This window comes from Rhinichthys klamathensis, unplaced genomic scaffold (genome assembly GCF_029890125.1).
Source record: "Rhinichthys klamathensis goyatoka isolate OS25496 unplaced genomic scaffold, OSU_Roscu_1.1 h1tg000303l_1, whole genome shotgun sequence".
Classification (NCBI taxonomy): domain Eukaryota; kingdom Metazoa; phylum Chordata; class Actinopteri; order Cypriniformes; family Leuciscidae; genus Rhinichthys; species Rhinichthys klamathensis.
In genome coordinates, this window is record NW_026606822.1 from 2,314,922 (window position 1) to 2,328,240 (window position 13,319).

Sequence of the window (13,319 nt, forward strand, 5' to 3'; positions counted from 1 at the left end):
TCCTAAATGCTTTTGCATTTGAAACATCTGATTCATTCTAGTGAATGCCTTTTAAATGCCTTTAAATCCAAATATTACTAAACTATTCAAGGCCCTACATGTCATTTTAGGTCTTTTAAATATGTAGCTTTTTAGTAGTATATCGTGTAAATGTAGCAGTTCTTGTTTGATGATCTTAAATGAGTGTATTCGCTCAAAAACCCCTCATTGATTACATTATGAATTACATCATTGGAAAGTTATATTTAAAAAAATATATCGTCTTTTATGTAACTTCAGTGTTGCCAGCTACTTGTTAGTAGCTTATAGCTAACTACCTTTTAAAAATAGTATAGCTTGACTCTAGTTTAACTACTTTAAATTACAAGTAGCCTATAGCTTCGAGCTACATTTTCAATCAATGTAAATTAAAAAAATGAAACTTACGTCCATCAGCGCTGCATTGATGTAATTGCTGGACTCGCCGTCAACAGAAATGAGGAAAGGCAGGCAGCGGTCTACCGCCAGGACGTCCATGCTGCGGTTCTTATCGTGGTTACGCGGGAGCAGGCCAACGCTGCAGTCCTCCGGACGAACACGCGGTGTCACTATATTCAGAGTCTGAGGAAGAAGACATGAAACACCTTTAAAACATAGAAAAACAAACTGCTCTCCAACATAAAGCTGCTCACTTGAATTGGTGCATTTATAAAAACCAATTCCACTCGCACTGCTGGTCCAACCACAACCAATGCAAATATTTGAGTAAACTGAAGGTCAGTCATTACTTATGTATAAGACACACTGAAGAACATTGAGACATTGAGAGAGATGCAGATGGAGAGAGAGAGAGAGAGAGACAGGCAGTGAAAAATGGCTTACAAGAGAGAAAGATGCAACGCTAGATAGAGAACGAAAGATCTGGGAGGAAAGAAAGAGAGAAACATATTCATCATATTTTATGAGACTCCTCACAGATCTGAAGCTTTGCTTCCCCTCAGACGGCAGCAGCTCACTCATTTCACAGGGAATACAAAACATAAAGGCACCATGAAAAGAAACAGCTCAGCTCTGGGCTTTATGGGGCTCTTGCAGATCGCCAATGGCTCGTAAAAAGAGCGTTCTCCCCTGACGTCTGAGTCACTGTCTTTACTCACCTGCCTCATCTAAATGCATTAAGGACGCCACCACGCTTTGCCGATTGACTTTTTTAAAAGCACTTCGAATTTAGGGGAAATCATGCTGAAATCACACCAGAGAGCTTGATAAAGTTGTTAGAAATAGCCGCGAGGGCTTCAGCCTTAATACAGCACTGCCAATCGACAGCAAAAAACCTTGGAGGATTCAGTAAATTAGGCCTCCATGTGGGCTGCTCACTGATTATAGTTTAAGAGCCGCAGGAACACGAAGCATGAAGCTTTAAAAACACGTATGTTTCAACCGATCAATCACAAATGAGATCTCTTCAGTGTCTCAATTGTTCCTCCTAGATTGTCATGAGATTGAATAGAGAACAAATGCAGGACAATATTCGGAGAAATCGGATGTTCTTTCAGAGGAGATTTCAAACAATTCCACAAGCTATGTTTCCATCCACTTATTTTTAAGCAAATTTTAAGATATTGTATAAAACATGCTGGGTGGAAAGCCAAGATGTGCATAAATTCTAAAAGTGTGCATAAAAACAATTATGCACGCTCAATCGGGGTGGATGATTTTTTTATCCAACAAGAAGAAATAAGGATAATCGACGTAGGAAACACATTTACTGAATTAATCGCTCGATGCACAACAAAAACTGACTTTGCCTCAACAGAGGATGTGATTAAATAGCTGGACTAATTAGCAGACCAATTTCATTGCACAGCATCTCAAATGTTGGTTTGGTTATTCTCAAATGCCAGCGCCAATTTTGTGCACAAGTTAATTTCTCAACTTTGGATAAAAACATGGCTACAGACTGTTCATAGCTACAACTGCTCAAAGGTGAGAGATCTCAATATGAACTCCTGTTTTTTCTGGTCAAATTCTAATAAGACCAAATGATCTGAGCTACGCTATTCACAATAATGTTTTAGGTCTGTACTTTTACTGTATGTCTACAATTGTCTCATTTGTGTCTCCTGAGCTACAAAAGAGCAACCAGGGAGAAATAAGATTTGTAATTTAGACACAGTGATGCACTAATTCTTGCAAAAACATAATAACATTTTTTTGTAAAATAATACATTCAAAGGAGATCTCCTGGTGTAAGAATCGATTTCAGATTTTTTTCATAATGTTTAAATATTTTTGTGTGTGTGTGGTAGGAAATACTAAATTATCAGCATTTTGTTGCATCTACGGTACTTTCACATCTAAGAAGGTATCTAAAAAAACAAACAAAAAACAATGATATTTTGGTGGAAATGGTTTATCGTGGTCCATTTGTGTGGATCTCTCACCTGAAACTCATCTTTGATCTGGCTGGAGTTGGTCTGAGGGTCCAGTCTGCTGATGTTGTAGTAGATGGCTCTGAATTCACACACTGGGATAGCCGTGTTCCCACACAAACACGCTTCCAGAATGGCATCATGCACAAACACATACTGCTCCTGCAGAGAGAGAGAGAGAGAGATCAACACTTACAAAAAACACTGTGGTACAGTCTTGGTAAGAGATGCTAATATCATGCTTATGAAATTCAGTACCATGGTGTGTGTGTGTGATATATATGGATGCACTATGTTTTATGAATCATGTCTTGTGCTTGGTGTCCAACATTTTCTAATCTTGTTGTTTCTCTGCTGTGAGCTGTTTTAAATTGTAATAATATTTCACAATATTACTGCTAAAAATATATTTGAATATTATTGAATAAGTTTAAGATTTAAAAGTAATGCAATATCTCAATTTACAAGTCAACCATATTGAAATCACTTTTAATGATCTCATGATTGTAAATGACTGCAGCTGCTGGTAGCTGGTAGGCCACACGAGAAAACCTCCCTTTGGCATTTTAGCGCTATTTTTTTAATGATAAAAACAATAATCACAGCTCTAAAGCAATTAAGGGTTTGATTGAAACTTTTACATCTTCAAACCGGCCAATGTACATAATTCATGAGCATCCAAACACATACGTTTCAGAAGCCCAAACTCAAGCTGAGAGTGAACGCCGCACAGCATCATTGCAAATCATCAGGGAAATATGGAGTCGATACCCCTCACAAACGTTCATTTGGAGCAGTGCATGGACATTGATGCATGAACCGCAGTTTGCTGAAGGGGAATGACTCCTGCCTCAGGGACGTTTTACATGGATTTAAGAGTTGCAACTTCTGATGCTAAAGTCCTGCGGCTACAGCAGCATCCCTCGAAACTGCTTTTACTGCTGCCTTAAAAATGAGATCAAGCGGGCTTTCAAACAGCATCTCCATCCTGCAGCTAATATTAAACTCCTTCCTAAACCCCAGCCCCACATATTGGCCAGAATTATCCATATTTTAGCTCAACAATGCCTCCGGCTTAAAGGTTTGAATGCTAATGTAGGCCTTTGATCCACACTAAGCTACAGTCAAGCTGAGCTGACCTGTCGTACCTATTACTCCATAACCTAGTGAGCACTTCTGCAGAGGTCTGAGGACAAAAGATGAGGAAAAAGCCTTTTAAAAGATTAATTGCTGTGTGTTGTGTCTGTGGAGGATTATCTTTGAATGGAACTGCAGGCTGACACAAAGTGCCTCCCAGAAGCCATTATCACCGCCACTGTGTTTAGTGTTAGCCCTTTAAAAGCATGCTGTCCTCACTGCAAAAACCTGTAATATCTGAATAGATCGAATAAAACAGCACGTTGATTTGATGTAGTATGTGATATAGTCATTTATTATTATAAATGATTTATAATAATAGTACATTTTATATTTATAAAAGCAATCAAATGTATCTAAAATGTTATATTACTTATAATAATAGTCAATTATTATTATTATTATTCATAGGCTAATAATAATTATAGTGAGTGTACTAAATAATAATTAGTACAACAGTAAGAAGGTTTTTCCTGTCAAATGCTTGAAAATCAAGGCTTAAAGAGTTTATAAACACCGGTGTCAAAATATGAAATGTAAATTAATTAATAAATACATGTATTTATTTATACTTACAGTGTATAATTATTGCTTTGTTGCATTTTAAAACAGTGCAATAGTAATTTTCATACACCACTAGGGGGCATGAATTAAATTCCAATATTCAGTCAATTCTGCCTGTCATGGTCTAGGCAAGTTCATGTTCAGGGCAGGCTGTTTTGATGTTATAGTGTGGGGATTAAAGTATGGAAAATAAAGGTTATCTAAGTTTTAAGTTGAAAATAGATGGCTTCAATATCATCTTCACAGACAGGAGAGCTTAATAAAAAGCTATGTGAGTAAGCGAGTGAGGTTGCAACTGAGTGTTGAAAGTAACACATTAAGTTTCACCACAAGTTTCTTTGTTTTCCCATTTATTGACTGGCAGCTCTCCTGTCCTCATGTTGAGAGAAATCAGGAGTAAGTGCAGAGGCGTTGTGTGAGCTGTGTGAACATGAGGATTATTGTAGTTCTGGACTAAATGTGAGCAGGCATTCACTCATCTCACTCAAACTTAATAAAAACAGTGAAATGCAAACTGAGAATATTACACAAACCTGCAATGATTAAATATGCTAACTTACAAACATATACTTTATGTATTTAAAGGGGTGATGAACTGAGAAATCAAATTTTCCTTGAGCTTTTGACATCTAAGATGATCATCATACTATAAATATCCTGTAAGTTTCAGAACTGAAAATGTCCTTGTTAGTCCAATAAAAGCTTTTATTGACACCAGGTTCAGCAAACGACTCGTTTTTCAAAGTGGGGAACTATGACGACAAAGAGGATAAAACACCACCCCCGCAGAAGAAGATCGACGCCTACTTCAACACAGCCGGTTTAGCCCCGCCCACCGATTCGCGCATTACACGAAACTCATTATAATATGCAAAACTGTTATCCACTCACAGCAGTGGGCGTTTACATCCAAGTCTTCAATGCGAGACGCCCATAAAAACCGAGCGTTTTTGAGATAGGCTCAAAACTAGGGTAGAAAATAGCCTATTACTTATTCATTTTGATGTTTTTGAATGTAAAAACCAAGCAAACGTCAAAAGTTGACCACAGACAACAATATAAAAAAAATTAAAAAGCCAGTTCATGACCCCTTTAATCTCACTTTATAAACCAATGTGTTTGCTGCTGACTTTTTAAAAAGTAACGTAATTAGTTACTTCATTTGGGAGTAACACAATATTGTAACGTATTAAAAGTAACTTTCCCCAACACTGGTGACTGAAAAGCACAATAGTGAATCAGGATAGTAAATGACTGCATTAGTGAGACAGAGAAAAGTTTAGTGAGTGAATAATTAAGAAAGTGAACGAATTATTCATTTAGCAAATGATTAAATAATTAATCAGGTTGCCTGAACGACCACCTCTGAGGATCATGTAAGATGCATGGGAAAACAGTGTTGTTCAGGGCTGTAGGGCTGCTCACCTCAGTCTGGACCATGTTGACTCTCTGTGAGCGCAGCTCTCTGATGCAGTTGAAGATGTCCACTACACCCTCACTCTCTGCCATGTCCAACATGATGTCCACTGCAATGAAACAGCCTGTTCTTCCAGCACCAGCACTGCGGAAATTACAGAAGGATGAGATTCTTCTAACTGCATGATAACCTTCCACCAGCTCCATTTCTGATGTAAGACTACACTGTGATGGAGAGGACAGATCGAAATGCTCATTTTAAGACAACTTAATAAATGTATATTAAATGATATAAACTATATATTATGTTAAGACAATATTAATAAATGACTCATTCATTAATTTAATAATTCATTTATTGTTATTATTATAGCTGAAAAGCAAAAATGCATTTGGTTTGATGTCATGGTGGAGACTTTCCATTGAATACTATAGTTTTATTTTCTATCAATGAAAATTTCCACAAAAATATTAAGCAGCACTGTGTTTAACATTAATAATAATAAGAAATGTTTCTTGAGCAGCAAATCAGCATATTATAATGATTCCTGAAGGATCATGTGACACTGAAGACTGGAGTAATGATGCTGAAAATTCAGCTTTGCATCACAGGAATAAATAACATTTTAAAATATATTACAACAGAAACCAGTTCATTTAAATTGTAATAATATTCACAGTATTACTATTTTTACTGTATTTTTGATCAAATAAATGCAGCCTTGGTGAGAGAGACTCCTTTCAAAAACATTAAAACACCTTAATGTTTCCAAACTTTTAACCGGTAGTGTATATACACACACAATTGTTCAAAAGTATGGGATCAGTAAGATCTTTTTTAATATAAAATCATACTTTTTATTCAGCAAGGATGCATTAAATTGGTCAAAAGTGACATAAAGACATTATAATGTTATACCGAACCTACAGAAAATGATTTAGCCTTTTTTTATTTATTTATGAAGGCATGTGTATTTAAGGCATTCTTCTCGCAGGAACTGCTGGTCTTCACAATGTACACAATTTAAGATTTTACTATGCTTCTGGGGACATTTGGTCCTCACAACATGGATAAAACCTGACCCACACACATAACACATTCATAAGGAGGAGATTTCTGCTAGGATCCAAATGTTAGGTGTTACGAAAACAAGGTTCTGGCAGACCAAGATGCTTGTGTGTGTGAGAGAGAGAGCATTTGGACAGAAGATGTGCTATCAGTCACTCCAAAACGACTCACACACACACACACACAAATACAGAGCAGCTCCACGGTGCCACAGATTGGCCGTCACTCACAGTGATTAATGGTGCGAGTGGTAAACAACTGACAGAAAGAAAGCAAGGGACGGAGAGGGAAAGAGACAGGGAGGATGTCCTTTACACCTCACATCCTCAGTCACTCATTCACTATTATTATTATCCCCGAATTGCCATAAGATAAGCGTCATTAGTTCAATGTTCAAGATAAATTTCATCTTACATAAACGTACATAAACGTAATATTTATTTGCTCGTGTTCCCTTTTAAGGAATAATGCATAACATTTTTCATTTAGTTTGTTTAGTTTAGTTTCGTTTAGTTAGTACTAATGAAAATGTAATTCCTGATATCAGAAATAGACATCTTTTATATTAATATCAATAATTCACATTTTAAAATAGTAAAAATTAATTATTAATATAAAAAATGCATCCTGTGAATTAAAGCTAAAATGGCTTGCATTGCATGTCACTGTGTTTTAAATGATAAAAGCAATAATTGATACTTGATGGTTATTATTTACTGAGGGATGTGCATCCATATTGACCAGTATGTCCAGCCAATCAACATTTTAAATGCAATATAGTCAATGTCAATAGATCGCTTTCCATATTGCTTTATTGCAGAGTTGTAACTAAACTGACTGGGAGACTAGATAATCTGTTTGAAAAGTATGAGCGCCTAATGAGGAGTGCCATCACGCCCATATTGTACTGGTAACTGGTCCCCATTGATGTTTTACTGGAAAGTGCGCGTTTCATTTCGTGCACGCGCATAAGAACTCATGTTAACGCGCTACGCGGTTATCTTTTCCGAGCTGCAGTTTATAAACAAACACCGTTGCCCTTTGTATTATCAAACGTAATCTCATGAAAGTGTGTATCTATACCACGAATTAAATTTCTCGTGCTATTTATACGGCAAAAATGCGTATCATATGCACGCGAAAACTGCGTAGGCCTATCATATGCACGCAAAAACTATTTTTGGCGTATAAATGGCACGAGAAATTAAATTTGTGGTATAGATACGCGCTTTCATGAGATCAAGCTGGTTAGACAGACAGATAGAGAGAGATGCACATCAACTTAACTTTACTGTTCTTTGCTGACATCAAACTTGGAGAGGAGAGAACACAAGTCTGCCTGATCGCTGTTCCCGAAATTCACTCACATGGTGTTTTTCTCTCAGTCTCTCTTTTCGTGACCAGAAGGATAGTTCCGCTTAATTATCTCATCGATGTTGTAAACTTTGATTGACGCGCTTTGACACGAGGGGGAGGCGGGGCCTTGAGTAATTTGCGGGGCCCTACGCAGCTTGCGTAGTGTGCGTATAGGGAGGATCGGCTCTGAGGAGATGTTTAGTAGAATGTCTTGGCTGCTCTTTCACATACAATTTAAGTAAATGACAGACACTATCAAGCAGCAAAAATGACAATAGAGCTTCATTAAAGCACCATAACAGTAGTCCATATCACTCAAAAGTCTTTAGACGTCATATGATTCATATGATAGATACCACAAAGGTTCTTGTTACAGTCCAAAATGTAACATTATTCACTGGTAATCTTCCCCTCCTCTGTAAATCTTAAATTTTAAATGCACTTTCGTAGAGCAGAGTTAAACATGGCACATCAGTTTGTTGGGTCAGGTTTAATACAGTGACCAACATTATTGGTTCTCAAAATACCTCATTATTGACATCAAACCTGTTGTGAGCAGGCAAGACATTCTGCTAAAACTCCTTTAGTGTTCCTCAGAAGTAAAGACGGTTTGTAATGTTGTGAAAAACTAGCTTGAATCAAAATCTTAATCTCTGCACCAGGAGCACTTGACACTTGGGCTAATCTGTTCTGGAAGTTTCTTCGTCACATCTGCTTCGTCTCCGGCAATGGAAGGCCGACTGCAAATTTACACTGCCACTTCACAGTCTCCTGCTGTCACCTTTCATTCCCAAACCTTCTTCCCACACGGCTCCCAATTACTCCCCACAATTGTGAGTGTGTTTCTATCTATCCATGCTTCCATGTTGCGGACAGATTTAAGGGTGAGTGTCTATCCATGTGCCGAAACGTCCAACATTTGTGAATGTGTCAGCTCATGAATATGTGTGAAAATCATCTTTTCTCTTGTAACTCCCTGGGTTATTTTCCTGTTACATGTAAAATTAGTTATAATAAATAATTTATTTTATTTATTGGCACCTTTCAAGACACTCGAGGACACCTTACAAATAATAAGATACATGAACAATAAATAGAAAAAGAAATGAATACAAAAAAGCTATATCAAACAAGTTATTCTCTGTTAGATGAGCATGTACCTGTCGAGCAACAATCTTTACCAATAATTTAGAAAGAAAACGTAAATTAGAAATGGTTTGAAAATGTTCTGGGTAATTATGATCCGCACCAGGTTTCTTAAGTTTGGGAGTTATAGCTGCTACTTTAAGGGATGAAGGAATAATACCAGTATTAAGGGAGATATGTATGATTTGAGCTATCAGCGGTAACAGAGAAGACAGGACTTAACAAGATGTGTAGGAATAGGATCAATAGCACAGTTATGCTGAAAGCAAGTGCTCTTCTGGACTGCCAAACATTTGAGAGAAAATAAATGTGTTTCATTAAATAAATACAGTTAATGAAATCAATTAATTGACCTAATTTCACATTAAAACAGTTCCACTTTGTTCTGATCTTTTACTAAATACTCATGGGAATAAAATAGCAGCAGTATCTGTGTCCAACACAAACACAACAATCCTGTATCATATTCTCGTTTATCAGTAAATGATGGAGAAAGACCTTCTGAAGGGCAATGTTTGTAGGGCGCTATTTAACATCAGGGAAGCTTAACACAAATAAAATATCATCTACAAGACCTATAGAGACCAGAAAATTCAAACACTTGTTGGTGGCAGTGTTATTTTATATAATTTATATACTATTACAATACTTAATACTTATTATATTATATAATAATTTTAATTACTTTAGTTTTTGAAATTTTCATTTTATAAGTTTTAGGAAATGTGTTATGTGCGTTTTTTTTTTTTATTAGTTTGTTTTCATTTACATTTCTTTCTTGCTTTAATTCATTTTTATTTTTCAGAATTACTCATTTTAGTAGTTAAATTTACACTTAAACAAGACATTTGATTTCGGTTACGCTCTATTTTTAGGTGTCTGTGCTACAGTGTAATTATACATTAAGTACTGAGTAATAGTAATTATCTACACTTACTATAGGGTTAGGAAAAGGTTTTGCTTTAGGGTTAGTTGCATGTAACTATGCATCATTTATAGTTATTACTACAGTAACTACATGTAACATGGAATAATGACACTATGAAATAAAGTGTTAAATTTATTTCTTATAATTAAAATGTTTTAAAATAATACAGATTTTTGTATTATTATTTATTATATGTAATGAAATCCATAATAAAAATGACAGTTTATGACATCACCTTGAAGATCAGCCTAAACAAACTTAAATCATTTAAAATTATAACAGGATATTTGTAGCAGCCACTGAAAGGCCTCAGAGAGAATGTCTAATTTAAATAATCAATGGATATCTCGTTGTACATTCATAATCACACTGCTAGCCCAACTTTACACCAGAACTTTGAAGTTACAGTAAATGTATGTAAGAAAAGTGAGAAAGGGACAAAAAAAAAAAAAATCAAGATAAGAACACACCTGCAGTGCACAACGATGGGCCCTGCGTCTGGAGGATTGAGGAACTTGACCTGGCGGATGAAGCCCAGCAGGCCTGTGGCGTAGCAGGGAACGCCGTGATCGGGCCAGCTGGTGAAATGGAACTGCCGGATTTCCCGGATCTCGTGGTGACCCTTCTGCAAACAAGAGCATGTGGTGAGCTTAATATCTACAGGTGTCATCATCTGAAGGTAACAGGTATGTGATTATGGTAGAAGATGGGTAGGATTACGACACCCAATAAGTGCATGTCAATAAAAATCAACACCATGTGGTATATTTTGCAGTGTGTATAGTGGTAATACCAAGGTGTAGTGCAAGGCTTAACAATATGGGATAAAATAAATCAATAAAATAAAATAATAAATTCATTAAAATAAACGTATTGTTGAGCCCTCTTATAATTAACAACGTGACACTGTAACTTATTTCCTCAAAATGAGTGTAGAAAATGCGCTGAAAAGTCAGTCAGGGCCTCATGGTCAGTGTTTGAACCACAGTACACATGTGGTTCGATCTGTGCGAGCGCTGAGGCTTTTCCACACACAGTGTTGTGTTACAGTAGAAACCTTTTCCCATTACTTCCTTACTAGCACTTAATGCTCTGATAAGCTTTTAATTATAATTTGGGTTTGAGAGCAGCGTAATCCATGCCTGGAGGTGCTGATACCACCAAGCGAGGACCCATGTAGCCGTTAAATGCAGCTTGTGTGCATTAGTGTGTGTGTCTGGAGAGTCGTAACTGAGCTGCTATAGATGACGAGAAGTACTGAAAGCTGGGAAAAAAAGATGTCCAACACTTGGGGATGAAATGCATACCCAGACACACAAGAATGATCTTAAGAAGAGTTAGTGTTATTTTTCCTCCCCCCAAAATAAATAAATGATTACAAATAAATAATATTTCACTTCAAGAAAATTATAAAAATGTTATTAACTGTCATTAAAATAATGACACAATGCAAAAAAAAAAAAACGTATAAAATATAATATACGTATAAATACACTTAAAAACGTCTATACATATAAAATACACATAAATCCTTAATAAAATAACTTTTAAATGAATTATTATTATTTGGTATGCAATGTGACCCAGACATGTTTTCGTTCGATTCAAGGAGAAATTTCGAGGGAGAAAATGATCTGAGAATCAGAGATTTAAGCAAAAGTCCCCATTTGATATCCAGAAAACATCTCTTGTCATTTTCTGCTCGCACTCATTATGAAGCACAACTATGCGCTGAGAGGAGGATGTACCCTAACAACTCTCTTTCAAAGTTGAGGAAGCGTTTGAGAGGCAGCAGCCTCGTGAGACAGATGGATTGAGTGATTTAGGAAAGTTGCTGATGACATGCTGTTCCATACTGCGCTCTCCCCCTCAAAAACGACTCTCAAACACTAATTTCACCCACTATCAAAGCTTCCCTACATCTGTTCTGTTTGGATTACAACATTCAACAACACAACTCTACCGTTCCTAAGAGCCTTCTTTGCGATTTGCTTTCATTGCAAAATATTGTCTGTTGGCTTATGTTGAGATGTCGTAAAGTTTGTTTGTTAAAACATTGTGGTTAGGTTTTTGTTTTTAAATTTATGCAGATCTGACGTCAAGCTGTTCCTGTATAATAAGAACAATAAAAGTGATTGAGTGAGAGATGCATTACGAGCTTAAACACAAGCTGATGGTTCATATGGTATGGATGAACATGCGTCTGGATGAAGAGATGCATGCAGAGAAAAGTTTTTAATTCGGAATGTACTTGCGAAACAACTTTTCATATTTTGAATCAAGTTTATTTTTCCTATCCCAATGGCAGTTTTATTTAAAAAAAAATTGTTATATACACAACCTCTGAGCAACTTGAGAGACATTTCATTTGAATGGAGTACAGATGGAGGATGAGTTTTTACCTTCTGAACAGTAAAAGTCCTGATCACATATTCTGCAAGAGGCTCCGTTTCGATCAGCGTCACTTTGATGTCTCCGTACACCTCGGTCTCGTCAGGCCAATACCGCACACATTTCACCTTTACGGACACATAGACACCCACATGTACACATTATAACACAACACCTGCATCTTAATTTGTTTCAGTATTACTCTATTTTACAGCAAGGTCTAAGTCAAATTGGCATTTGCAGAAACAAGTCCCCGATGACATTTGAAAACACAGAGAGGTGTAATTGGCCACCTGTCAGAGAGGATGTTATCTCGGAATGAACAACCCCTGTGGTCCGAGTTCACTGGAGCCAATCATTGAACACCGCTCAATTATACTCATTGTGACATCAAACAGCTCTCGTTGGGGATATAGTGAAGGACTTGTGCACCTAATTGTGCTCCATTTTAGGATGTCCTCCAAAATGCGTGACTCACTTGTTTAAAGTTCCCCTTGTATATACAGAAACATCCTTCTATACATGAATATCAGATGATGTCACCAACGTCTCCTCACTGACGTCACTCACTTCTAAAACTTGTCTGCCGCCATCTTGAGTACCTGATTCGGCAAGATTCAACATAAATCTGTAACGTTCGTTATTTTGAATAGAAATCATCGCTCAAAGCATTCATTCACGTCTTCTCCGGTTAATTTGTGTTCAAAAACATGCAATATATAGCATCCGCCAGGGCTATTAGTCCAATGGTGCGCATTTTGGGAGAAATAATGATTAATTATCACGTTTGTAAAATATTTCGTCACACAGAATGACATTTCTATTTATTTTCCACTGAATTATGCGATCTGAAGAGCTCAAACAGCGATATCTGTGTCTCCTTTTCCTGATTTGCGTCAAA

At 36.7% G+C, this 13,319-nt stretch overlaps 1 protein-coding gene across 19 annotated transcripts in view; it reads right to left on the reverse strand.

Annotated features, from left to right (window-relative positions):
- ptprt (protein tyrosine phosphatase receptor type T) overlaps positions 1 to 13,319 on the reverse strand; it is a 274,244-nt gene that overhangs the window by 10,675 nt on the left and 250,250 nt on the right. For all 19 annotated transcript variants that reach the window (XM_056270640.1, XM_056270639.1, XM_056270636.1 and 16 more), the window contains 5 exons: positions 12,430 to 12,546; positions 10,498 to 10,652; positions 5,538 to 5,673; positions 2,424 to 2,573; positions 427 to 600 (listed from right to left, as the gene is read on the reverse strand). In XM_056270640.1, the coding sequence (XP_056126615.1) occupies positions 427 to 600; positions 2,424 to 2,573; positions 5,538 to 5,673; positions 10,498 to 10,652; positions 12,430 to 12,546 (732 nt within the window). The remainder of the gene's footprint in view (positions 1 to 426; positions 601 to 2,423; positions 2,574 to 5,537; positions 5,674 to 10,497; positions 10,653 to 12,429; positions 12,547 to 13,319) is intronic.